At 41.4% G+C, this 27,854-nt stretch overlaps 1 protein-coding gene across 5 annotated transcripts in view; it reads left to right on the top strand.

Moving 5' to 3' along the window:
* The first annotated feature begins 8,519 nt into the window (after positions 1-8,519).
* LOC112947142 (integrator complex subunit 6-like) overlaps positions 8,520-27,854 on the top strand; it is a 35,376-nt gene continuing 16,041 nt past the window's right edge. For all 5 annotated transcript variants that reach the window (XR_003249351.1, XR_003249350.1, XM_026039158.1 and 2 more), the window contains exons 1-7: positions 8,520-8,678; positions 8,789-8,866; positions 22,423-22,572; positions 23,299-23,388; positions 23,738-23,921; positions 24,678-24,806; positions 26,802-26,965. Coding sequence is in view for 3 of the 5 variants with exons in the window: in XM_026039158.1 (XP_025894943.1) it covers positions 8,568-8,678; positions 8,789-8,866; positions 22,423-22,572; positions 23,299-23,388; positions 23,738-23,921; positions 24,678-24,806; positions 26,802-26,965 (906 nt within the window). In the remaining 2 variants the exon portion in view is untranslated. The remainder of the gene's footprint in view (positions 8,679-8,788; positions 8,867-22,422; positions 22,573-23,298; positions 23,389-23,737; positions 23,922-24,677; positions 24,807-26,801; positions 26,966-27,854) is intronic.

Consider the following 27,854-nt stretch of genomic DNA (forward strand, 5'->3'; position numbering starts at 1 on the left):
AGTCTGAGAAACCAAATCTACATGTTTCGGACTAAAAATCTACGTCTCTCTAGGTGTAGACCTGGCCTCRAAAAGCTGAGAGCCCTCTTAATATCTACTGGGAAAGGAACAGCTGAATATGCTACTTGTATACAGGCGGCACTGTACAATGTTTTAAGAAAAAAACTTTGAAAAGACAAAATTTTTTTACTGCTTTAATTTTACCAAATAGTGAATCTATTTGGTATCAATTCCTGTATAAAAAGCTAAGTTCTATCTTTGTGCTCATGTTACTTTTATTGTGTGACTGTGGTTACCTTGGATGTGGTTCAGGTGAGTTCCTATTATGTGTATGGATGGCAATTCATGGCTTCAGTAGAATAATCTATTTATTTCATGTAATTTTGGCCCTTCCCAAAGAACAACAGGAACTGTGCTAGAACTATGCCTCCCTCTGCTTGGTTTCCTTTTGAATCACACTTTTCAAGACTGCTTTTGGAGAATGTTTTCCCCTTTKTGCTTCTGTGCGTCCATCCCGCTGCAATTGTCATTTCTCTCCCCTCTCTGGCCCTTAATATGAGCAGAGATCCAGGAGAGCTGAGGATCAGGGAGCTGAAAAGAGGCTGGAAAATCCTAGCAGGAGATGCCAAAGCATCAGCACGGAAGGGCTAAGCCTTGAAGTGGCTCCGGTCGGAGCAGTGGTGCTGGATCCCCATTGTGCCGAGCTGGAGAGGTGTTGGGGGATAAACAAGTGTGTTTTGCCATGGGAATTGACTGCCACAAACTCCCCATTCAGTTGGATTTTCCTTGCAAACACAATGGATTTAGTTGAACAGGGAACAAATGAACTTTGAAAATATTTCTGCCCGTGCCCTGAAATTGTTTGGAAGGGACCTGGCATGATTATAGCTTAATAAACATCTGGGGCATAACCATAATTGCAAAATCTTGTCTTTTATAAATGTCAAATACAAATTTTTTTATTGAAGTTGCTCTTTTTCTTGTTGCTGTTGTGAAATTGAGTGGCTTTGGGTTTTTTTCCTGGTTTGTTTTTCACCATTTTACTGTTTGAAGTAAATTATTACTTTCACTAGATTAATGAGAGCTGCTGTTTGGTAGCCTTAATTGTCTTTTTCTTTTCTTTTTTTTTTTTTTTTTTAATAGATAGTATCAAATTATTATTGGGTCCCGGGGAACTGTTTGAGCAAGAGTGTAGGCCAACTGCATTCCCCTTGGCTTTGAAAGATGAACTTTGAAATGCAGCGGCTACAATTAGTCGTGGAAGGTGAAATGTGGGATGAAAGAGGAGATGATTTCAGAGACCCTCTTGTTGCTCCCCAGGGACACAGAGCCCAGCGCTGGATGCAGCAGCTGCGGCTGGCAAACGCTTAGGGAAGAAGAAAACAGGTATGTCCTGAAGGATCTGGGCTTCGTGCGTCCTCCTGGCTTTGGGAAATCATCAGGACAAGGCTTTGGAAACGCCAAAGTTTAATCTAGACTATTGTGTGTATTTGCCATTGACGATGCTGTCTCTCACGCATTCATTTAATGCCTTTTAAAATCCATTTTCAGCCTCCACAGCCTCTTGAGGCAATGACTGCCAYAATGCAATTAGAACTGCATGAGAGAGTCCTTCCTTTTGGGTGTGTTTGTTTTAAACCTGCTGCTTAATGACTTTTTTGGATGCCCCTCAGCTTTTATACTGTAGGAGAAAGTGAACAACTATTCCGTGTTTACCTTCYCCATTCAGGATTTTACAGGCTGCTATCATTTCCCCTCTGCAGTCAGCTTTTTCTTTCCAACCTGAAGAGCTCTTGTCTATTTAATTGCTTCTCGTATGGAAGCTGTTCTGTACCTCAAAAAGATAAATGTGGGCTTTCTATTACTCCTCTCAGACAAAAGTGTCAGGGAAACCTTAAACAGGAATGCCTTAGTTAAGAGATTCTTTGGTATCTCCTTGTGCCAAAATAATTAGCTTTCAGTCCTTAGAAACTGCAAAAAGCTTCTGAAAGGAAGTGACAGTTTTGTTCTTGCAACCCTCCCCAGGCCGAGGCCGCCTCCTATCCTAAACTAGGTGAGAGTTTGCAGCGAGTCAACAGGAGTGTCCGGGCCTGGAGTCCTCCTTTACTGATGACAAAGATGAATACGCAGGAACCGAGCGAAGYGACAAAATGGGGAGCTGAGAGATCAGGAAGTTCAGTCACTCGGTCTGTGTTGAGCAAGGGCAGCAGAGAGAGACAGGAACAAAGACAGCAGCTCCGGAGAGAGCAGAGCGTTTGTTATTTCACTTTGTGTGGAATAAATACAACATCTTCTGTGGTGGGTGAACCTTAAGAGACAGAGGAGAAGGAAAGAAATCCCCATCTTGTGTTGCTTCCGTGTTGCTGCCTGGCATAAATCCTTTTATTAGAGGATGCCTGCGGTGTCACAGCAGGCCCAGAGCCGGCCACCAAGGCCGCGGTGTCGTCCCTGACAAAGCTCTTCCTGGAAACCCTCTTCTTCCAAACCCCAACGAGGCTTTACTTCCTCTTCACTTATCTGAAAAACGTTGTTAAAAAATGAAAGCATCGTTGCTGCTTTCCCCTGCGCACTTGCTTCTTGCCGAGTTTCCTCATAATCTTAGCGATGTTGCCTAGGCCGTTCCCTCTCRTCCCGCCTCGCTGTCTTCTTGCCACCCACTCATTAGGTCATATCTGAAATTAGCCTGCAAGAGCTACAGGGCAGGGCTGATTTCTCCTGTGTCTTTAGGGAGGGCTCGGCACGGTTTTGAGGGGTTATTATTAAAATTAATAACCACAATAAACCGAGCCCTTGTGCAGCTGGGGAAGTCGAGGYAGGACGGCCCAGTACCTGCTGCTGATGGTGCAAAGGAGGGAGCTCGAGCTCCCACTTCGATGGTTCTGCTGCTTTGCAGCTGTCATTGAGATAAAATGTGGAGCTCTTTCAGGGAAAAGAAAATATGCTGTGAAAAATGCTCATGATAAAAATGCCACCCTGTTTCATTGCACAATGTTTTCTGTGGTAGCGCTGGGGATTTTTGGCAAGCAAGTGATGATGAGACAAATTTATTGATGCTGTGAAAGAGTTCGGTTTCTGTCAGGTGATGCTGATGAGCTGTTAAGACGATGCTGGAAATGTTCATATACAGCTCTAAATAATACATCAGACTTTTGATCCGGGACCAGMAGCTCCTGGTGCTCTCAGAGCACCGTGTAGTGTCCCATGTAGTGACAATCCTCTATTTTTTGGGGGGGCTGTCCCTCATTTTGGGGGGATGCTACCCCTTTGCAGCAGCAAGTCCTGTCACCAGTGAACAGAGGCTGCTCTTGGGGAGCCAAATGATGCTGAGCCCAAACCTGAGACTTGTCAGACCAACTTTCCTAACCGTTTTGGCTCTGGTCTATTTAAAACCATTGCGTGTTTTAAGGTGTCAGCTCCGGTAATGATATGCTGTGTTTATGACTCTTCTTCCCAGAAACCTGTAGAGAAGGGTGTACATCTCATGAGAAGAGGAAATTCTGAGCCTCTCTTTTTATTTTACCTTGTAGAATGTAATTATAATAATAAAAAATCCCACTACTTTGCACATGCATTTGATTCATACTGTTGCTTTMCACATGGGTAACATTCTGGATTTTTTTTTTTCAGTAATACTGTTCATCCAAAGATCCCAAGCTGATTTGGCCTGGTTCCCAGGTATGGCTTAGCAACACTTAAGCATAAGACCAGTAAAAGGAAGTAACAGGGAATTTTGCTTCGGTTCTTGGCCAGCTGTCACTTCAAATGCACCTATAGGTTAGAGCATCCCCAGGGCTCCTCCAGCATCAGCCCGTGAGCCCCGATTGCTGCGGTGTCCCCTGCCCAGTGAACCCCCGTCTCCTGTCCCCATGGAGATCTGCAGAGGGAACAGATCAAGAGCTGCCGCTGTCTCAGCCAGAACCCCCCTTTTCCCTCTGCTGCCCCAGCAGAGGCTCCAAAGTCACCAATATTTATGATACAGAGACTAATCTTTACATGGGGAAAGCATGGGGAGATGTATAGGGTCCAGGGGACGTAGAAACAGTGTAAACACCACTCATCTGACATTATTTGCAGCTTGATTGCAAGGACGCACTCAGCCGGAGCACATACTTTCAGTTTTGTGTCTCGGCATACACATAGGTATGTGCAGTATTTTCATTTCTTTTTCGTCTCCTCTTCACGTGTACAGTAACTCATTCCTTGTCTGCTGAATTTCCTAAAAGGCTTTCAGTTTCTTTTTTTATGGTCAGAAAGTTTTTCAAAGTAATTTCTGTGTGTGTTTGTCTTCTTTGGAGAGACTTTTGGACTTTGAGACCAGCTGTCATAGRAAAGGCCTTCCCTGTCTGGAAATTTGTTGCAGCTTGTCTTACCACTCAGAGTGCTGCTTCATGAATTCATTTTATGCTTCCTCGGAGACATTTTGTCGGATTTTTGCTTATCTACCATTATTGCAAAATGACCCAGCATCTTTGGCAACCAATCACTTCCTCATCCCCTTTTTTATTGGCCTTTAAAGCAAAATGGGAATTCAGCTGTGCCTGCTGCAGTGTGCAATCTGCCTTTCTCCTTTGGACCAGGGTAGTAGTGTCTGAGCTCCCAGAGAGAGGACGCTCCTTAGGAGGCCTCGGTGCCGTGATGCTCTTGGGCAGCCACACAGCAATCTGAGAGTCCCGGCTCCCTTCCTGACTTCGAAAATACCAAGAAACAGGCAGTTTCGGTCCCTGTTTTGCAGCATTTGGTTTGCATGTTCTTGYCTCGCATTGCACCTGGTTGCTGGTGGCTCTCCAGGAACAGCTTTGGGGACAGGGCCTTGATGGAGCTTTACACCTCTCCCCTTAACATGGTACCCCTGGGGTATTGTGCCACCTCACTACCCCACACGMTGCACTGTGTCCCCAAAGGGCCACTCTGTCACCTGGGCAAGGGGGAGAAACCAGCGCCGGCTACGCTCTGCCCTTACAAAGCGCCCGGGGGAGGCGGCATGACTTAATGAAAATCGTGGGCTTCCCTTGAGTTATTTTCCCAAGCATATAGTTTTCTTTTCTGTGGTTAAGTATGACAGTTATGGTGCGGTATTTATGCACAGTCAATAAATCAGCACAAAATGTGCTGCAGTCAGGACATGTATCTGGTGCCTAATCCTTATACTTCAGCTGAAAATGGAACTGTCGAATTCACCGGAGCCTGAGGAAAAAAGAGATGCAGGTGCGTATCTCCATGGGAGATTTACACACATGAAGTGTGAAGGCCCACGGTAATGTGGGATTTATACCCAAGCTGCAGTTACTGCCCTCCAGGCTGCAAAACCAACCCCCAAAAGCCTGAGGAGAATCTACTGCTGCTACGGGGAGTTTTGTGTCAGAATCCCAAGCTTTTACTTGTCCTCATTGGAAGGACTGCAGGAAGGACATGGATGGAATAAGTGAAAGGGGTAGGAATTTTTAGGAGCTGCCTTTTCTTGACAAAATCAGGAGGAAAAAAAAAAAAAAGCAACATCCATTAATGGGGCAGTTCATGTTTCCGACAGGGATGGTATGGATTTACGGCTAAGGTAGGAGCTCAAACTTCTGATTCCTCACTGTGCTACTGAAATGTAGGTTGGCTGTGGTGCTGAGCAAGTCCCCTAGCCCTGGTGGCAGCTCCTTTTCTGCATGATCACGACTTACCTCTCAAGTCACTGGATGGATTAATCGGTATTTTTATAACGCTTTAACAGTTACCATTTCTGCTCTGGCTTGAAGCCTTTGAAATCAAGTGGAAAAGTGGCCAGGGTGGCTGTATTACAAGATCGAGCCAGGGAGCTGCAGAAGGTGGTGGCAGGGGGAAGTTTGAAGGATTTAGCTGTTGATCCAGATTTTAAGCAGATATTTCTGACGGAGGTATCAAGCCTATTCCAATTCAGAGGRCTAATCAGCATCTAAGCTGACCCCCTTCAGGGCCAGAGGAGCGGGGCTGGTGTCTCTCAGGTAAGTTACTTGTTCAGGTCAGAAAGCAGCTACGTGAGGAAAAAAAAAAGGAAGAGATGAAGCAATGCAAAGTGTTAAAAAGTAAGGATGACTGTTGGAGCTAAAATCCTGTTAGAGGCAACAGCTTAGATCTTAAGCTGTGTGAGGACAGGGAACAGGAAAATAACGACTTATCAGTGTAACCGGGAAAAGAAGACTGATTCGTTTGGTCAGAAATTGACTGAAACCATTCTTCCGGAATAATGTTCCTTTTTATGCTGGGATAGAATACCTACACAGAAGCTATTTCAAAATATTTAATTATAGGAGAGCTTAATCTGCAGTCGCTGTTCTGATTAATTTCCCCACAGAGGCAATTCCTTTAAGTATCGCAGCCGAAGAAATTTAAATGAGAGTAATTTCAATGGAAAATCAAGGGAAGTTTAAACTTTATAGATGTAGCACATGCCTGTCACCATAGCTGCCAGGTAGTCAGCAATGCAAACACAGAGTATATAGAATTGTGTGGAATGGGCAGCAGTAAAGCACATCTCACTGCAACTGCCTTTATGCACATTAGCAGCCACGGTGTCCATTATTTTTAGGAGTAAAAAAGTCACCTTAAACTAAATAAATGTCTTGCTTCATGCCRTAAAATTGCTAGACCTCAGCTCTTGCAGAGTCCAGCAGCAGCAAGGACCAAAAGCCAAGATCCTCCAGAGAGAGAGAGAGGGGGAGAGTGTGTGAACCTTGCCTGCTGCTGCCCTTGGAAAGGTCAGCCTCTGCGACTGGAAACAAGAGAGCTCTGTCTTGACCTTTAAATATTATGYTTGGATGTGGGAGAAGCGGCTTTTAGGTTTTTGGCAGTCTGGAATAAAAGTATTTGGGGAGAGAATGAACTTTAAATTATTGTTTCGCGTTTCATATAGGCTGCCTTGAGGACGCTGCAGGACGCGGGACCTGCCGACTGCCAGTGCGAATGGGCTGAGGTCAGCTCGAATCAAAAGTTAGTCTCTGATCTCATCTGGTTGATGTGACAGAAATGCATAGGTGGCCTCAGCAAGTTCTCGGGGCAGGGACTCAGTGGTACGAGCTGGCATCTCCTACTAATAGTTTAGTTTCCGTTCAGCTCTTAGCACATCTATTCCGAAGGATCTTGGAGTCATCTTTCCAGGCTAAAGTACAGCAGGACAAAAATACGGGAAAGCTGGCACTGTTGGTAGCTGCATTTTGTCTTATCTGAAGCAATTTTAATTTTGCTTCTCTTAGTCTGGCTCTGTTAATGTGTACGATATTTATGTAAAAATATTTATCCCTTCTGGAACTTTGTAATATGATTGTTGACTTTCACAAAACCTTAATCACACAATTGCACTCGCACACATGTAACTTGGATAGGGGACCGGAGAAATTTCAGGTTTGACAGGATTTATTTTCAATATGAACCACTTTTCAACTATATATATTTTTTTCACTTATGGTCCACTAGCTATATAATTTTATGTTATATAAGCTCTACTTGCAGAAATGAACATTTTAAAAATATAAAACCCCTTTCCAAGCAATGGTAGAGTGACTAGCACCCTGCATTCAGGTCCTTCCCTGCAATGAGGCCGAGTACATCTGCCAATTAAATGGATTATATGGATTGAGATGAGTAATAATATCTTTATGAACACTCTTATTTTGTAATGCAAATAGCTTTGCCATGAGGATTGTATAATTCACCTGTGACGCCGTGCAACACAGTTTTRTCCAAATACTTTAGGAAAATGTTGTGAAAACTGAAACTGGCTCTTGTAGTTCAAACTGAAGGGGAAATAAATAATGTCTGTCAGGGTCTCTGAACGTGAAAATGTTGGGAACCAGTCTTACTTAGGTACTACATTTAACAATTTTTAAGTGTTTCTACTAAAAAAAGTAGCTACTTTTGGATTCTAACTCCTTTTGGAACCAGATCGGGAGGCCCATGGGCTCCYGCCCGCAGGCCCAGCACGATGCTTCCCTCCGCCGGCTCCCCGAGCAYAGCCGGGCCCGGCGCTGCCCCAGCCCGCGGGCCACGCGGCCCTCCAGCCTCTCCTCCAGCCCCGGACGCCTGTTGCTTTGGCAAGAACCAGCAGCCGCTCCACTTCGGCCGCGCTCAGTTCTCTTTTATGGCCTTGGCGCGGCCGAGGGGCGACGTGCGCGGGCTGCCGCCGCGGCGGGCGCGGGGCGCCCGTGTCAGCGCCTCACGGGGCCGCCCCTGCGGCGCGGCGCGGGGAGCCCCGCGGCGGGGAGGGGCGGTGACAGGTGCGGAGCGTCTCTCGCGCGCGCGCGCAGGGGGCCCCACGGCGCCTCCCGCGTCCCTTGTCACCCCCCCTCCTCCCTCATGAATATGCAAAAGCGGGTATAATTGGCAGCCAATGGCGTGCGCGCTGGTCACATGGTGCCGCTGGAGGCTGAGGGGAGAGAAGTTGAGTCTCGGCGAGCACGGGCAGCTCAGTAACGCGCCGCCGCGGCGGGAGCGGCAGCGGGAGCCGGAGCGGAGCCGCAGCCGGGGCGAACGGGCGGCCGGGGGGGGGGTGAGCCGCTCCCCCCCTCCTCCCCGCGGGGTGCCCGGCGGGCCGGGGCTCTGCCTGGACCATGCCGATCCTCCTCTTCCTCATAGACACGTCCGCCTCCATGAACCAGCGGGCGTATCTGGGCACCAGCTACCTGGACATCGCCAAGGGCGCCGTGGAGATCTTCATGAAGGTGAGTGCGGGGCCGGGAGGGGCGCCGCGCCGCCCGCCGTCCCGTCCCCCCCGTTCTGCCCCGCACCCCGGACCGCCCGCTCACGCCACCTCTTTGCGCTCTCTCCGCAGCTGCGGGCCCGGGACCCGGCCAGCCGCGGCGACAGGTACATGCTGGTTACCTTCGACGAGCCGCCCTGCTGCATCAAGGTAATAAACGTGCCCCCCCCCGCCGCCGCCTCCCCGCCGCCCCCTCCCCGTGGCCGCCGCGGGGCCTCGTGGCGCGAGGCGGCGGCGCGGCGCGGCGGCGGCAGCCTCTGAAGATGGCGGACATTTTGCTTTTGTATGGAGGAGAGAGGCTGAGGGCGCTGCTGAGATGGAGGAGGTGGGGGGAGGAGACGCGGCGGCGGCGRCGAGCGTGATTCACCGCCCCGGCGGGCGGCCGCGCTCCGCCTCCCGGGCCGTTGTTGCCCGCCCGCGAGGCGGCGGCGGCCCCGCGCCCCGCCGGCCGCCGCCCTGGGAGGACGGCCGCGGAGCGGGGGGCGCGCGGCCCGGGGCCGCCCGAGCGGGCGGCGACCCCCGAGTGTTAGCGGCACCGCGGCCATTCGAGCCCCCTCGGCTGCCGCTGCCTCCGGGCCGTGGGGTGAGAACTGAGGGGAAACACTAAGTAATACGCTTTATTTCCGCATTTTTTCCTTTTTTTTTTTTTATCCTTTTTTCTTACTTTCTCAACCCTGTTTTGCGTGAGGCACCTGTACCTGCARCCCAGGCCGACGTCCTTCTGCACAGCCACAGTGAGTCAGGCTCGCAGGGCTGCTTCCTCATCCAGGTTCCCGCTGCCTCTCCTTTCCCTCAGGATTGAGGCGAGTGGGGCCTGGGTGGTTATCCTGCTGCCTGTGCTGTGAGCTCGTGGTAAGAGAGGAAAGTGGGGGCTCCTTGTGCCCCTTAAGCAGTGGCCATCAAACTGCTGAGATACTGGTGGTTCAGTAAAGCACACTGCAGAAAATCACCTTTGGTTCTAAACCTGCCCCAAATCATCCCRTTGAGCCACACACGCACATTCCCGCCTCACTTGCAGGTGTGTTCTAGAACCACATTGGCCATGACCAGTGTATTTATCATCTGATAACTCTGAGGCCTCAGACTGATACGAGGAAGGCCATACAGTTCCATGTGGAAATCTGTTATTGGTTGTCCCTGAGAAGAATAGATAGCCCTGTTGGATCCYTCACTAAAGCTGTTAAAGAGAAGCTATAAAGATGATTACACTCTGGCATGTAATGCACATCCTCAATAATGAGGAAACTTAATTATCTAGAGAAATGGATCTTGGTTCCTTTCATCAGCCCCAACAGTCAGAAAATGGAGTTTGCTTCCTGAAATGACAAGTGATTTTTAGGAGTYATACTTGTTTGTTACTATAGCTCTCCATTTTCTCAAAAGATGGTGCAGGCTCATCTTTCTACTGTGAATTTGAAGCATTCCTTTTTGTTTGCCTTAAAGTTACAGAAATCTAGTATGTGAAACAACAACAGCTAAAACAACCTCTGGTCCACACTGGAGAAATTTTTTAGAGCTAATGTTGGCATTTTTTCCCCCCTACTATCACTGTTTGTGGCTGAATACAAAAATCAAGTCCTTATGCCAGTGTTAACTGGAAACTTCCTATCTGGAGAATTTTTATTTCCTAGCTTCACTTCAGGTATTTTACAAATAAACCTTTCTTAAATTTGAGACACAAACCTTTTTTTACTGCAGTGGTAGCGAGCATAATGATGATTTGGTTAAAAGTTACTATGCCTACACAAATGCATAGAGTTCTGTGTGTTAACATTACAGGTTATTAACACACACTGAACTAGGAACTTGCTAAAGAAAATCTATGTCCTTTGAATAATGTACCCATCAGCATTTGACTGAGTTCCCAATTTTAGCAAATAGTAATTCAAATCAGTGGGACTCTTTGATATCCATTGCATTTTTGAATAATTTGGCATACAGCATGTAGCCAAGGGGAAAGAAAAAAAAAAAAGGCACTTATTGTAGGACTCATAACATGGTATTACCTTTTAAGAAACAATTACTTTTTGTTCTTTAGCAAGGCTTTTTTTTTTTTAATCAATCTTAGTTTTAAAATGTTTTTTCTAAAACTTAGTAACTTGTGTAGGAGCAGCCTAAAGATCTATAAACTACTGTTTATTAATAGTTATGATCACAACTTATGTTGAACTACTGTATAAAGAGTTTTTAGCACCACAGATACGAGTATGGTTACACTGGTGTGCTGGCTTTTACTTGAGCAGCAAGAGCTTACAGCAATGCTGTGATTCTTCTGCCCACTTGAAGACATATTCTCAACACCTTTTACTGGTGTTTGTGGTGACCTTCTATAGTGTTTCTAACCATGATAGTTATGCTAGGAAAACTTYGTAGTGCAGGACAGATTCTGACAAAACATACTTGGAAATAAAAATTAGCTTTTTCTTGCTGAAATTGCTTGGTTAGGTCAATTATCTCTCTTGATTTAGAGAAGAAAACAATTTTGTCAAGGGAACATATTTTGCAAATATGCTTTCCAAATATGTGCAGTAGTAGCTGCTGTTGGTTAGCGGCTGCTTTATGTCTTCTTTTATTTAAATACACTGCACAAATACATGGACCAGCTTGCTTCAGTGTTGCTTACAAATGCTGCTGGAAGCATGTTTTATTTGTATTATATAATCCATGCATGTGATAAACTGATGCGGCCATTAACAGTTATTACTTAAGCTTCCAAAATGTCCACTCCAAAAAAAAAAAAAAAAAAAAAACAATATTTTAAAAAAAAAAAAAAAAAGACAAAAAAAAAAAAAAAAAAAAACCCAATATTTTTAAAAGATGAGGTGTACAGACAGACTTGTCCTAAATGTTCATGGAATTATACCTGTACGATCTTTTGAGCAATGGATCAGACTCTATTTTATGGTGTTGGAGGGTAAGAGAATGCTGCTTCATGAAGTAAGAATAGTCAGCTAGACCCTTACATCATAAACAAGATGCTTTTCTTGCATTTCCGGATGAAAATTGTAGATGTCAGCCTTGMTGAAACAAATTAGTCCATTCTGAATTGGGCTGTTTAGTGCACTCAGTAGGTTAGTGATACCTACAGTAAAACTCCTTTTTTTCTCCTAATATGTGGTAGGTGATTTTTGCAAATAAAACACTAGTGCTTAATTTTAGGTGTTGAAGGAATTTACTTTTCATTTCTCTTGGGTGAATAAAATGGTTTAAGCCTGGATAGACCAAATGTCTGTGGCCTAACCAGCTGCATTCTTGGTCCTTTAGTTAAGTCTAAGTACATTATCAGTCTGTTGAATTTAATATCTCATACGTCCTTGTTTTGAAGACTTTGTATTAATTCATTTTTAAGAGTGGAAGCTTGCTCCATCTCTTGCTTTGACCCATCATTGCAGTGCCTTCAGAATAGTGGGCCAGCCCCACCCTTWTTTTTTTTTTCCACAAAAGTGGCTAATACTGAATGTGTAGGGAGAGGAGAATAAAAACAGGCCAAGAATATTGCTGATAATTCTGCAAAATGCCATCCTGAGCTATCACAGTTTGTAATTTATGCTGAGGTTGGATGTGTCTGTAATGGTCTTCCATAGTTTYTTTATTTTTTCTTTCCTCTCATATGTTTGCCTAGTTGCTTTTTTGAMATTATACAGACTTTTAGCATCTTCAGCTAGTCTTTGTCTTCTTACTTTCTCTTAGTCTTCTTACTCTTTGCACGTAACCCCATGCCATGGTTTAAAGGCATATAATCTTTATCTACRTTATCTTGAAGTGATGCCACTGAAGTAGTGGCACTAGAAGTATGGCAAAAGGGMAAAGATGTACTCCGTTCTTTTTTCCCCCCAGGAACAGCTTTTGCTTTTTTCCAGTGATGTAAAAAAGTGGAAAGGAGGAAAGCTTTAGCAAGCTGTACCCAAGRTTGTCTGTAAACAGAGTTTATATGGGATACTGATGGCAAAAGCTCTGCCTAAAAAGAGTTTTTGAAAAGGAGAGAAAGGTTTAACTCTCTTTTTCCATTTATGTTTTTGTTTTGTTTTTTTTTCGGTCATACCTGCAGTTTGTGGAACCGCTTTAGGCTGCTTGTGAGTTTGTACTGGAGATGGCTGCTTCGGTCCTAGGATAAAGCACGGGTGGCCTTAGTGAAGTTATTCGATAACTACACTTCCCTGTTCCCGTGTGACTGGTTGTGACAATGATACAACCTTTCTTCAGTGTTAGAGTAATATTGTTCATGACGGTCATAGAAGTATGTCACTTTTTTCTTTTTGGTTTCTGTGAGACACTTGTGTGTGCTTCAAAAAACGATCTGCTCATAAGTCAGAGTACTAGAAGAAACTTAAACTATATTTATACTGCAGCATCTGAAACTATACACATCTTTAGTATTTTTGTTGTGTATTGTACTGAATAAAGGAACCAGTTGCACTCCCTGAATTTGGGTGTGAAAGGTTGTATATAGCTTTTCGAGACTTAMAATTTTTCATACAATATGTGATTGGTCTTTGCAACACTTTCTGTTGGAGAAATGCCTGCAGTTGGTAGCTTTAGAGGAGTGTCTACTGTGATTTTAAGGGGAATCACTTTGACTTTTTGGAGAAAGCCAATGATTGTGAGCCCTCTTATAGAGTTTTTTTTTTTTTGTTTGTTTGTTTGTTTCTAATTAGATATTGTTAAGAGATGAGGGGAACAAGTATTTAGAAATTTTTGGGTTATCACTGCTTGTGGTTAGCGATGGTGAGCTGATGCTTTTGGAAACACACTCTGTACCTCATGGGAAAACAGAAATAGTAGTAGCCTTAACTGGGAAGTATGTACCRTGCAGGCAAGAAAAAAAAAAAGTTTAAAAGGGTTGGATGAGACACAAACTGGGAAAGAAAAAACAAAGGTAAAGTAGCACAAAAGCTTTTTGCCTGTAAAGGGATGACTGAATAGACTGTGCTGCAAAACTTAATTTGTGAGATCTACTTGGATGTTTCTGGAATAAATTAAAYCAAGAGTTTGTGACCCAGAGCTGAAGGGGGAAAGTGAAACCCCACTGGGAAACCCATTGGTTTGARGCGGGGATCTTGAGGAAAGCTGTCTAGAATTAAAATGATAGGAAATGCATTTGTGTGTGTTAAAATTTTGGCAAGGAAGGAAGTCATAAAGATATCTACCATGGTAGTCTATTGTAAATTCACAGACTATGCTTCAGTGCCTTAAGATTCCTGTAAGAGTTTATCCACTTAAAATCATCAGTTTTGTGCAACGAGTCTGTCTTCTGGCAAATACTGATAGTGTCTTAACAGGGTTGTGGAAAAGGAAGCACCAACAGCTGGGAATCAAGTTGGAGGGTTGCAAGTTGGTCGTGGTGATGGAGGCAGGCGGAATTGTTTGTTTCAAGGCAGATAAGCAGCTGCGGGAACGGGAGGGAAGATGATAGTGGAGGCAAAAGGGAAAGGAGGCCGAGGTAAATGGGAGAGGCCTATCTTTCTCTTCGCATATGCTGTAAATAACCTATGAACTTAGTAAACTTAATGGCCAAGCTTAAGCCTTACCTTTTGTCTTAAATGGATTGCTGATTCTTGCTGTGAGTGAGATGCCAAAGATTTTGGGTGGAAAGTAAACATCTGTTGCTCATAGCCACCATAGCAATTTATTTTTCATCTTTTTTATTTGGTTCTTTATTTGATCTTGGACACATTCAAAGATGTAAGCCCTTAAGACTGCAGGATAAACTGGACAACAGTGGATATGTTTGCACTAAGAGGCTTAACTCATCCTCAGTGCAAAGGTTGCTTTTATTAAAAATAGCAGCTTAAAATGTGTAGACAAGCAGTTAAGTGATTTTTTTTCCCTACTTTGCATTTTTGCACTGAAATACTCTCTGCAAGAGAAAAGGTACTTGGTGAAACTGGTGGTTCCTGTAGTCTTTACTGGCTGCCTCCTTCCCTTTTGTGTTGTTTGCATCCTGTTTTCACAAGTGGTTTTTTTTTCATTTTCTTCCCTAAGATTTTTGGTGCTAACTATGCAAGAGTAGCTTGGGGCTAGGCCTTGTAGCCTGACTTTACAGTCTAGCTGAATATGTACAAAATGCTTATGTGCACTCGAGTATGGGCATTTATTATTTGTTTGTGTTTGCAAAGAGTCCAATATTGTGTTAAATCTCAATTCTCACACATCACAACAGTGGTAAAAGGTAATTAAGGCTGCAGCCATTCTTCCTCTTGCTTATAATACTCATTCTTGCATGTTTTTCAAAAAAGCATGCCAAAAAGAGCTATGATTTACAGCAGTGGTACAAGAATGATGTTTTGAGCTTCTTAGGAACAAGAAAACACAGAATTTTATGCTGTCTCCTACACTATTTTTGTACTTCAGACAGTTCCAATTAAATGAGGAAAAAGTTGTTTTCCTTCTGTGCAACTTTGAAAAGCAGCTTGTTAGTTGTCCCCTGGAAGATCAGTGCTCAGGGAAGAGTAGTGCTACTCTGTAGGCCTCAGAAGGTTGTAGATGTCTCTGTGCTTTAATAATTCTGTTCATTTCCTATTTTTGTGTGAYGGAATCCATGATTTTTAATAATGTGGGCTCCACAACCTAGGGGGAAGGGCAGCTACTCCTATGCTTCATTTTAAGTGTGGATTGTTCCTTAATTAATTCACTGTCAATTTTGAGGCTTGGATTTTTTTATTCCTTCATGAATGATGTATTACTAAATATGTAATTTTTGTGCTATTAAAAAAGAAAAAGGCAAAGTCTACMAAGACACTATAAGCACTGCTTCCTTCTAGGTTAGAGGTCTTAATGAAATGCCGAGGAAAAAGTACATTCTTGCAATGGGAGTCGGTTATTGTGCAATTGAGAATTTGTGGTTGCCTGTAGTCTTGTATTAATCTATACATTGAAGGACTTTTTTTTTTCTTTTCTTTTGGTGTAGTGTCTCTGAAACTCAAAACTGCTTTTCACCAGATCAGTTACCTGGAGCCTTGCTTTCTTTTAAATAACATATATCTTATTTTAGTGCTTTTGAACTGGCAACAGCTCAGTATCATTAGTTCAAAGGGTCTTTTATAGCTAAAGGTCAGATCTCCCCTTTTTAAAAAACACAGTTACTGTGTTTCTTTGCTTGGACTCTGATGTGAGGTAGCATTAGAAATGTTAAATGTTATTCTAGGATACAAAGTCAGTGCTTCAGAGCTTCTCAATTCTTTTAGCTTTTTAGAGATGATGACAATTGCTTTGGCTTKATTTTCAGACATGCTTTTAAACTCTGAAAGTCTAAAACAATATTTCAAAAATACAAGCCTTCATAGCATGGCTGTTACCTAAGGACTAATTTAACTGAAAACAAAGATCTACAGTGTAGTTAAGCAGATGTTGCTATGCTCCATTTGTAAATGAGAATAATGCATTAGTATTGGTGTTTGTGGCATATTTTAAAAACTACAAGCTATTTTGCTGACAAAAAAAAAMMMMMARRAAAAAAAAAAGAGAAACAAAAAAGCTGTTTTGTGGGAAAATCAGCAAGCTCTGATAACTTGCAGTTACATATTTTCAGGAGAGCCCCTTACCCAGTGCGATAATGCATGGAAGAAGCAGGATCCTTGAAGGAAGGAGGAGACAGTGCATGCTTCCATTTATGGGGGAAAATGAAATAAAAATAATTTAAAAAWTATAAAAGAGCTGAAACTGAGTTGGTTGCTTTTGAACTGAATGACTCTAAAGCAAAAAAAGTGTAGGAGTCAGAATACATGAAACCTGTTGATTAAATCCAGGGATGGATTAAAGCAAGAAAAGCAGGTAATGAATAGAAAGATCATGAGTGTTCTTTTATTTTTTGGTCTTGGAATTGGTGATTGGTGATGAACACCACTTGATTCCAGGTACCCTTTCCAACTGCAGATGATCATACAGCATCTCTGTCTACATTTCTACCTGGAGATGTTATTACTGCCCTTTGGCCACAATTAACAGAAGGCTGCAGTACTCTAAAGCAAAACTTTTAAGTATTTGCCACTGCTAGCGAGTATTTTAGTAGTACATAAGTATTCTTGTTCTGTAGCTTAAATTTCAGAGTCTCTCTACTAGTGTCTTTTTTCATGTAATGCATCACTTYTGGATAAATATATTCATTTCTTTCAAATAAAATTTGTCAAAACAGTCTTACCCGTATTTAAAGAAGCACTTGACCACTCGCTCTTAGTTCCAGTGCCTCACAAAAGCAGCATCATATAACTGTCAGAAAGAAATAAAAGATTCTTACTGTTCACACTACTTTAGCTTTCAATTTTTAACCTGCTTGTCTCCATCTCTAGTGTGAGGAGGAGCAAGTGTATGTCTCAGTCTCTTCATTGTATGTGGATACTCTGCAGGATTATTGAGGAAAGTTTTAATGGATAGTAAATGCACGAATTTGAATATTCTTTAAATGAGAAATACAGACAGTGTCCTGAAAAGATGTTTTTCCTARGCTCATTTTTAGTAAACCTCAGTGTGTATATCTGCTTGAGAGACTAGGGCTCATTTTGGTTGTGTGTGCAGTAGAGTCATGTCTAATCTTTACACTAAACTCGTCTCCCTACTCTGCTTTGCAAAACTCACCTGCCCTCTTAAACGCTAAATGCAGGCTCCACTAACCAAGCCCTATTTGCCTCATCCTCACAGTTGGTTATAGGGAAGGATTGAAGCAACAGGTTTTTGTGTTTCAAACTTAGCCAAGGCAAGAACAAGAAAAACAGGGAAATAAGTTAATAATGATTTACTGTGTGCTGGAGAATGTAATGCAGGTAGGAATTGCACGCAGCTGGCTTGATCCCATCAATTCTTTCTCATCTCACCACAAGCCTTGCATCAGACCGTTAAAGATCTCTGATACACCTTCACCAGCCCTTCCTAGTGCTCTATATCCAGGACTGTGCAGCTTGGATGTAAGCTGGCTCACAGTGTCCCTGACAATAGGTTGAATTCAGGCCACTTGGACAATATTGCTAGCTTCTGGCAGGATTTTAATCTCGTATCTAAAAGATGGGTGTTCTGATGCTGCTCTGTGCCAAGAAAGAAAAGGATTTGCTCTTGTGAGTTTCTTTTGATACTGTGCATCAACATGACTGCTGTGTTGCATAAAAGTAGTGAGAACACTCAGGTACTGGAGGAGAGGTTTTCTGCAGCAAAGGTACAGACAGAACCTGAGAGCTCTGTTGCCTCAGAAATGGCATTCATAGCTATATGGAGGGCAGTCAATCTTTGTAAGCRCCCCTCGGGAGCTATTACTCTCCTGCCCTTGCACAATTCAAACAAATGTACCTGAAAATCAAGAACTCAGGTGATTATGTTGCCCTGTTTTAGGATTTTTAAATTGTAAAAAATTGAAATATTGTACAGGGTGTTTTATAGCATAATAAATATTTCTTTTCTACTGTGAGCTATACCCAGGTAGTAGATCTTCCTCAGCATCAAAAAAGCAATAAAATCAGGAGTATGGACATGGACTGTTCTGTATCCAYCAGCGATGTTTCCCTTTTCCTCCTTCCTCTCCTTCCAGGGAAGGGAAGAAAATGGTACTAGGACCATTCCTGCACTCCCCTTTTGCTTCACTTTGTCATAGTGTAACTGRGCTACCTAATTATGACTCTGACTGACTTGGAAGTGGAGATAGAATAGGAATCTGGGTAAATGCTAACATTTCCATAAATACTGAGTTACTGAAGCTGGGATGGGGAAACTCTAGATCATATAGGAATGTGTTCCCTGCTACRCAACTTCCCAAGTAATGTGGAGCAATTCCATAATCCAGTGTCCTTCAGCATCTGCTGTAAAAGCGCTGTGGGCTAAGGCTTGAAGCTTGGGAAGCTCCAGCTCTGCAGATTACGTGGAGCTGGTGCAGCTGGGAGAGGGTGCTCTGGAGCTGGAGTAGTTGTGCGCCAGCTGTCCTGGCTGACCAGAAGCRGGTTATGAAATAGTTGTCAGCCATGTGGCCTTAAATGGTTGTGGTGTTAAATAAAATTAAAAACAGTGGCTATGACAGTGAAGGTGAGGATACAGTGTGGAATGTTAAACATGTCCAAAACTTGGTAATGTTTTGTTTGTATTTTGGTAATGAATATAGGATGATTTAAACAAACTCACTAAAGCTTTTGTAAGATATGCACTCCCACTTACAACTGTAATTTTTTTATTTAACTGAGTCTTGAAGTTCTTTTTAATCTACTGATTCTGAGTGAGACTGTCATTTGCTGTTTAATTCTGCTTCTTTCTGTTAGCCCTGAGACTTGGTGGGGTAAATAGAGTCTCTGCTCCACTAGATTCTTCAGCTTGGCCTCAGTCTGAAACTAGATGATTTGGGCCCCTGGCCTACTGAAAGAAACTATTGGAACTTACTTGTATTTTGAAGCAGGTGAAATGACTCTGTAGCTGCATGGTGAAATAGAGCAGGTTTAGCTGAAAGCTAAGCCAGCAAAAGAATAATATTACTTTTCAGTTAGATCTGGTTTTCCCCATATTTTTTGTTTGTAAAGGCAAAAGCCAACAGCTAAAGAGGAGGATGCTGCTTTTAGGGACTTGCAAATCTCAGGGTTTTGTAGGATGGTATCAAAACTTGTAGTTATTGACACAGAAGGCTAAATGACACTTCATTTTTGCCCGTTCTTGGCATAAACAAGAAGAGTGGGTGCTTAATTCTACAGACATCTTTGCATCKGACTTCAAAAATCTGTTGGTATGCATAGAGGATCTAAAATTGCTTGTTCTTATAAACTATCAAAGGATAATATAGTAGCACCGTAGCAAGATAGAAGCCCCTTGCATTACTACTAATAAATTCTGCATATGCCGATGAGAGGAAAGTAATATTGAAGATTAAAAAATTGACTGTCAGTATTAGAGTTGGTTCGTAAACATCTAAATTAATATTTACTTTTGATTTCATAGTTACCTGGCAGATGAAAGTAGTGCTATATAGAAGCAGTGCTTTTTTCCTARGCAGTATTAGTAGCTGTATTTTGTATTTAGTAAGGATTATTATTTAATCACTTTAAAGTGCTTTTTTTGAACTTGTCCATATGCTGTGTTAAATATTTGACTGTCTGTATTTTACCTTAAGAATGATTTTATTGCATATATAACTATTACTGAAGCTTGAGTTTCTATCCCTGAATTACATTTTAATTATTCTCAGTTGCTCAATGATTAGAATTTACCTAGGAAAAAAACATGTACAAAAATAGACCACCTTATCATTAACTTTGATATTTTTGGTAGAAAAAAGTTGTTTTGAAGATAAATTGTTGAGGATTGTTAACTATATGTTAACTAATATAGTAACATTATATGATAACTAACATGATAACATTAATGTTAACTAATACAGACTATGTTAACTAATCAGACCTTTATTTGAACCTAGATCTAATATTAGTCAAATTCTGCATCTTCTGCCCTTCTTCACTTAATCAGAAGTTTTCTGGTACGATTTTGTTTATTTAAGAAATGTGCACAGATCTCCTGGGGTTAGTTTTTCAAAATCCTGTGAGAGGCTGTAGGATGTAATGGAAAAGTAGTTTTCTTAGAAGTCAAACTAATGGGTGATCAGCTTCTTTTTTGTATCTTTGGCATACTTCGTTATGCAACAGAGAAAAAAGTGCAGCATGTTTTGCAGGCAGGCAACYACACTGCTCCTAGATCAAACACAGTAGGCATTGGAAGGGAAGCAAACAATTTGAAAACTGAAAAATAGCAACATCTCAAAATATCTGTGAGAAATTGTACTATTTAAAAGAAGCACTCCTAAGTTTACCAATCAGAGCAACAGCCTAGAGGTAATGCTTCTCTTTTAAGTGCTTTGCTCCCCAGTGTGCTTCTGCAATAAAGAAACTCAAACAGCMGCCTTCACAGAAAAACACCATTTGAAGTAGGACCTGGTTATTCCCAGGAAACTTAGTTCACTTGATAAATGTTTTTGCCAGACAAAATGTAGCATTCACTTGTATCTAAGAGTTCATAGGGATCAAAAGTTCCTTGTAATTGTTAACTCCAAGGATACCTTCTGAGTTTCGGATGGGCCAAACCTGTTCAATGTAGCAAAGCAAGGGGTTAAAGCTCTTAATGAAGGTGTTAGGTGTGTTCTGGAGTGTCATATAATTTATTTTGGAAAAAAAAAAGATACTGAACATGTTGGTCTTGCACTCAAAGCAGTGAGTGCAAAATCCTGTAAATTCATGTAAATCTTGTGTATCCCAGCACTGGAGCTGAGTGGCTGATGATTGATTTGGGGAGTGGAATGAAGAGAATCAAAGCTATGGTTTCCAGCTGCAAATATGTCACTTACCCTGCAGTGATGGTGGTGAGCGAAGTTGTCACCTTGTACTTGCCTTGGGATGAGAGCTTGTGAYGGGGGAGTTGCCATGGCTCAGCTGACAACATGGCATATTCTGCTAAGCTGTGATTGTGAGGAAGAGGGTGCCCTGAGCCTGTTTCATTGAGATTTGGCTGATTGAACCCAGCACACCATAATTCCCTTGGACTTGGTTTAGTTTGATGATAAAGATAGGCTGTATTAATGATGAACACCTGCTCTGGGTCTCTCTTTTCTGGCCCCATTGCTGAATTTTCCTCTTTTTCCCCTCTTTTGATTATTAAATCCTGAAGAGCCGCATCGGGGAGCTACATCTGACCAGAAACTGTTTTTGTTGATTTTCTTTGTGGTGCTTCATTTCTCTAAAGAGAAAAGAAATCTTGCTAGCTTGGACCTGAGAAGTGAGAGTCATGTTCAGGGCTGGAAAACTTCATTTCTGCTCCATTCTTGCTCAAAACTTGGTGTTTGTTCCATTACCATCTACTCAGCCCACAGAGTGTACTTACAGTCAGGAGTGGGATGTAACTTTTAAAAAGTACAGGAAAATCCTGTCTTCCTAGATTCTTGCACAACATGGAGTAGTTGGTAGGTGATTACTCCTAGACCAGTGCAGCCAGGGAGGAGACAACCTATTTCACCTGATGACTTGTTGTTCAGAGGTTGTCCCAGAAAAAGACTGTCTGAAATCATTCTCTCCTGGTGTAACTAGGATTCTGTGTGAAGTATGGAAAGGTCTCCAGTGCTGTTAGCAGATAGCGAGCCTGGGTGAATAACTGCTTGCTTACTCTAAGATCAGACAGATGTGATAGCAAGGCTGATAATTGTGTGRATATCCAGGATTGCTCTTTTTCGGTTGGGACAGCTTAAATCCTGTCCCAGTTCCCTGCAGGGTGATGTTTTCCATAAGAACCTCCCATTCTAGAAGCATGACGCCTTTTAGGAGGAAGAAAGATGAATCACAGCTGTTGATGACAATATATGTGTTAGTCTGGCTTACCATGGGATCTAGAATGCTTGATAGGACTGATCTGGCCTCATCACTTCCTGCTATTCCTTTGAGTTACCTGCAGCCTCATCAGCAGAAAGTTTTTTGTGATCTCCAGATTTTGAGCTGKGAGATACTAAAACGCTCTAAGCAGTTGTTCAAGCACTAGATGATGTGTTTTGTCAGTATCCCATTATATACTTACTATATGTTGCCCATAATTGTGCTGTAAGAYGTGGATTAGATGTGTGTAGCAAGAAAACAGTGCCATGTGTCTGCTAATGAGAAATATAACCTCACTTCTTTTGCAGATGGAGATTTATGACAACTCAAAGTTTGTTAATGACAACTCACAAGTTGTTACTAAAATAGCTAATAAGCTCTTCTTGTTCTCTGTTTCAGGCTGGCTGGAAGGAAAATCACGCAACATTTATGAATGAACTGAAAAACCTGCAAGCTTCAGGTCTAACAACCCTTGGTCAGGCCCTCAGATCATCATTTGACTTGTTAAATCTCAATAGATTAGTGTCTGGAATAGACAACTATGGACAGGTAACAGATTTCTCTGTAGTCTTTATCTTTTGCAATTTGGTATTCTTTTTGTTGGAGGAATTTTGATAGTTCAAGWTTATCTTTTTGCTTTTTATAATTCTTTTATATTCTGTTGGAAAACGGTGTATAAAACTTAAAAGACAGTTCATTTTTCTGCTTTCACATGCAGCAGAGAAACATGTTAGGACATCTGTCCTGACTTCTCTAGAATATGTTAGTATTCTTTTTCTTGTTAAACTACAGAGAAAGCAATAATACAAATGCCTCAGACCAKAGATGTACAGTTGTTATATGGGAGTATGTACCATGAGTGTACAGTGATGCCAGTGAATCTGCTTAGCAGTTTTGTCATGTTTAGTTAGCAACCTGTCTTGTCCTCCCTCACTCCAAAGGAGGCAGTTCAAATTGCTGTTTGTGTCTCACAGTAAGGAAATTCTGAGTTCTCTGTGCTGGTATTAATTTATGTACTGGTTTTGTGGGGTACGGGAGAGTGATGGTATTACTTAAGAACAGAGTAGTAACTTTAAAAACGTCTTCAGGCAACTAGTTGGGGTGTGTGAGTGCCCAGTGTAGCACAATATATTTTARGTAGTTCTCTGTATCCACACCTTTTTGAAGGAAATTACAGACTTACTGTGAAAACTGATCATCTTGCTGTTTATCATGATAAAAATATATGTTTACAATTGAGTATTTCTCTTACTATTCCTGTCCTTTCATCTCTAGGGAAGGAACCCATTCTTTTTGGAGCCATCTATTTTAATTACCATCACAGATGGAAACAAACTGACAAATACAGCTGGAGTTCAAGAGGAGGTAAACTTGTATTAGATTTACTCAAATGATCTTGCAAGTTGGTACTACACTAAGAATATCAGTTGCATTTTTTTCCTATTTTTTTCTTCCATTTCATGCAACTTACATTATAGAGAAAAGAAACTCTATTGTCATTGTGCACCCATCAAATTCGGAGTTAGCATATCTATAGTTAGCATGCAATATAACATGCTAATATATAGTATGCTATATAACATATTAACTTCAGATAAACTAGTGAATAGAAGAGCAAGCCCTTTATCTTACAAAGTAATTAAAATTTTGACTACTGTGTTTTCAGATGACCTAATAAATACTTAAAAATATTTCTCAAATCCTTCYTTATTAGCTTCATCTTCCTTTGAACTCTCCTTTGCCTGGGAGTGAACTAACCAAAGAACCATTTCGTTGGGATCAAAGGCTGTTTGCTCTAGTGCTGCGTTTGCCGGGAGCTGCCTCTGCGGAGCCGGAGCAGCTCGGGAGTGTGCCTACCGATGAATCTGCCATCACACAGATGTGTGAAGTCACAGGAGGTAACTCAATGGTCCTTGCTCTCATTTACATCTGCTATCTCACTGAAATGATATTTCCTTTTGGTTCAGCTTTATCTCTTGCTTTTCTCCTTTTAAAACACCACATACAGATTAGTCAGGTTCCATGTGGGCCTGAATGGTGCTGTATGAACTTGGTTTCCAGTAGCACAGAAGAAATCTAAAATACATGATGGGATTGGAGAATCAGATTGCCCTTGTGCAAGTTGGCTTTGCACAGCCATGAAGTTTGCTATTTAAATGTTGAGCGAGTGGGACAGGTAGTTCTGCTCTGCAGCTAATAAGCTAGATGTAATTTTAAAGCAGTTGATTCTAGAGTTTCTTCTATATCTTCATCAGAGTACTTGCTTAATTGTTATGTGAAAAACAGTGTTGCTGGGAGGGGATATTAGGGGTTGTGTTAGATTTGGGTAGGTCTGGAAAAACAAAAACAGATGAATTAGGAAGTCCTGGTAAAATCAGAGGTTCTTAAGGACCGATTTAAGCCCAGTCTGGACCAGCCTCATGCTGTCTTCAAAGCTTATTTTACTAACGAGCTTTCATGAGATAAGAAACTTCAGCTTGGATTACATTTGAAAAATACTTTGCTTTTTACATTAGCTTTTATTAAACTTACTCTTATTTTAGGTAAAGTTGAAAGCCTTAACAAGGTGATTTGTGTAACAAAATGTATTCCTTAATTAAGATTGTCCAAAGTTTTCTTTCTTATTTTTCCATTACTGTTTTTCTCTTGCCTAGGTCGTTCCTACTGTGTTCGGACACAAAGAATGTTGAATCAGTGTTTAGAGTCTTTAGTTCAAAAAGTGCAAAGTGGAGTTGTAATTAACTTTGAAAAGTCAGGACCAGATCCCGCTCCTATTGGAGAAGGTACAGTGACTGTGGTGTTGCCTTGTTTGTTTTTTTTTGGTTTCCCTTTGATACTCAAAAAGATAGATTTTGTATGCATGCACATATCCTTAAATGTCTAAATTTACTTCCTACCTTTCCCTGTAATGTAYAGGATGCACCAGGGATTTAATATATTCCCCCCAAAAGTGATTGACTGTTTAAGTCTAACCTGCATCAGTGATAGAGTTCTGGTATCTTTTTAAATAGCCAGATCATCATGGATATTCTTTTTGTAACTGAGTTGGATGCATGTGTGTTTTAGTCTTGTTTTTGCTGAATTTTTACTAGTGTTTGTGTAATCCTTAATAATTTGAGAGATGCCATATGTCTGTATGGCTGATCTTTTACATGCCTGCTAGCTTTCCAGTCACTTTTTCTCAGTTCTGAGGAAAGCAACAAGGGGCAGTGAATGTTTGCAGGAAATGGTAGGGTTGGTATTCTAATGTTGTCAAGATATAGTTTTCAATTAATTAAATTAAAGACTGGCATATTTAAGTCCTTAAATATCTCTTAATTTTTTTTAGCTTCTAGGCATTTTCATTCAGCTTCTTAATCACAAAACAATTAAATAACATGTTCCTAGCTGCAAGTTAAAAAAAAGCAAAGAACAGTAATTACTTGCTCGCTGCAAGTAGAGTGCATAATAAGGAAAAAAAAATATGTACTCTTAATGTGGAATAGTTTCTGAGACTTGCAGAATTTCATGACTGAAAGGAAGGAAAGAGAGAACTGAGCAGTTTGTATTTAGAAAATGAGGATGTTACGTAAGAAGCATAATAGTTTTTAAGCTCCTCTGAGCATCCTGGCAAAGTCAGTTTTATCCCTGTTTTCATTTTTAATCACCTTTTTTGCTTTATATATTTTTTTTCCTCATTATTTTGCTTCCATTTTTTGGGAAGTGTGCTTAAGGCTTGCCTCTAATGCSGTCTCCTTAGCAAAGCCTCTTCTCTCTGGCACAGATGTTCACCTACATGGCAGAACAGCTGGGGGAATTGTTTCTTACCTCTTACCACAGTTAGGTGATGACACACTGTGGACATGAGTACTGTGGACAGGAATATAGAGAGTTTCCAACTTGATGTGGATCCAAGGAGGTTCTAAACTGGAGATGAATGTAATTGGACTCACCAAAGCTGTAAAGATCCTTTTGTATATAAGGCAATGAACCAAAATGCTGTTTGCGTAGTGTTGACTAGTTGTCTCTAAAGCGGGGCAAATTAATAGTGTAAAATGTTCATAAAAGAAAAGATTCTGTTGGTGATGTYGGCGGTGCTATTTGCCTTGAAAAATTGTGTTCTGAAGGCAGTTCTGAAGTTCTGTATTGTTGCATGGCTGCTGTCACCTCAGTGTGAAGGGGARTGAGTATCTGCTGGTACATACAGAGAACTGGCAGAAAACAGTCATCTTTGCAGTAGACAACAGGGTTTTTGAGCAGTGATAGTCGTAGTAAGTAATGTGACAAAAGCTGCTCCTGCAAGTTGTGTCTGACTTTTCTACAAAATTTGTCCCCACTTTCAGTTTCCATGAGTGGCAATATTGCTTAGTGAGTTTTGCATCCCTTGTAAAAAGACTGTAAATGCAAATGATCAATTTTACAAGTGCAGCAAAGCTAAAAATAAGACTTGTTATCATATATCAGATCCATGTCAAAGTGCTGAACTTAAGTAGCTAACTTTTCCTGCAAGATGTGGATATGCTGTAACTGTGATTGCCATTCAACTGCAGTGCCACAGAAGCAGGAGGGTAGGTGTGGTCAAATATTACCCTTGTCACTGAGATGATGCTGTTTTCCACACTGATATTTAGCTCTTGTAGCCACTGGTATAAAGACCTGCATGTATATCTTTGAAAAAKAGTGTAATGGAGCACCTTATTGGTTGCTAATGCAGAAACTTTGCTGAGAAGCAAATGCATGCCATGTTCTTTTTTCTTTTTCTTTGTTGTTGTTGTTATTTTGCTTTGCTTAAATTTTAGATGGACTTGTTGATTCATCCAGGCCCATCAATTCATTTGTTTCTCAACCGTGGCATAGTTGTCATAAGCTCATTTATGTGCGGCCTAACCCTAAAACTGGTGTTCCTGTTGGACATTGGCCAATTCCGGAATCTTTTTGGCCTGACCAGAATTCACCAACACTGGTAAGTAAAATAAGAACTGAGAAAAGAATTCTACGTCTAATTAATCTGGCTGAAAATTAATAATAATGCAATCTTTAACTCTGTTCGAAAGATCTGACTTTGCTTAAAAGTAGTAGTTCAAACTGTTATAAAGCAGAATCAGGTAATCTAATGTAGATATTGTATGCTGTGATGCTTTCTGCATCTGAAAAGCTTGTTGCAATGTATCTGGTTAGCTAATTTGGTAAACAGTCTTTACAGCTCAATTTTATAAGCTTTTAAAGGACTACATACAGCACAAACTCTAGTGAGCCTTTAAAATATTAATCAGAAGCTTAATAAAAAGTGCTCAAATGGAATAAGGAGGATTTATTTTTATTCGGGAGGATAGAAAATCCACTGTATTTCTCTGTTTATCCGAACTTCATATATGGACTTTTCTGTCACTAGCAGAAAGAATTAGAACTGTTAGTGAAGATTAGCATCATTTACAAAATGAGGAAATAACAGCATTCATTTCTCCCTTCTAAACTGGCCATGTTTTAGGCAGGTCTTACGGCTTTTCTAAGTATTTCTCGCTTTTTGGATATATTCTGTTTCTGCACTTTGAGTGCTCAAGAAACTTCCCTCTGCCATCGCTTTTCTCCCACTGTAATTCATGATGAAGTTGAAACTCGTCAGGGAATATCTAGAATGCTCTTCGTGAAGTGTGCACGATTTCATGTGCATAGTTCTGTGAGCATTGAGCTGTGAAGCAGAGCTGATATTTTCTTTAAATCATTTGTCATTTTATGGATTGTCTGAGGAGGAGGCTTTAAAATATAAATAATTTTTAACCCTATTACCCTCTTGGGGTAATGTGAGTGCTAGTGTTGTGGGATTTTTTTTCTTTTTTTTTTTTCTTTTTTTC

The sequence above is a fragment of the Nothoprocta perdicaria genome, unplaced genomic scaffold, assembly GCF_003342845.1.
Source record: "Nothoprocta perdicaria isolate Ctin4 unplaced genomic scaffold, notPer1 scaffold_22, whole genome shotgun sequence".
In the NCBI taxonomy this organism is placed as follows: Eukaryota; Metazoa; Chordata; class Aves; order Tinamiformes; family Tinamidae; genus Nothoprocta; species Nothoprocta perdicaria.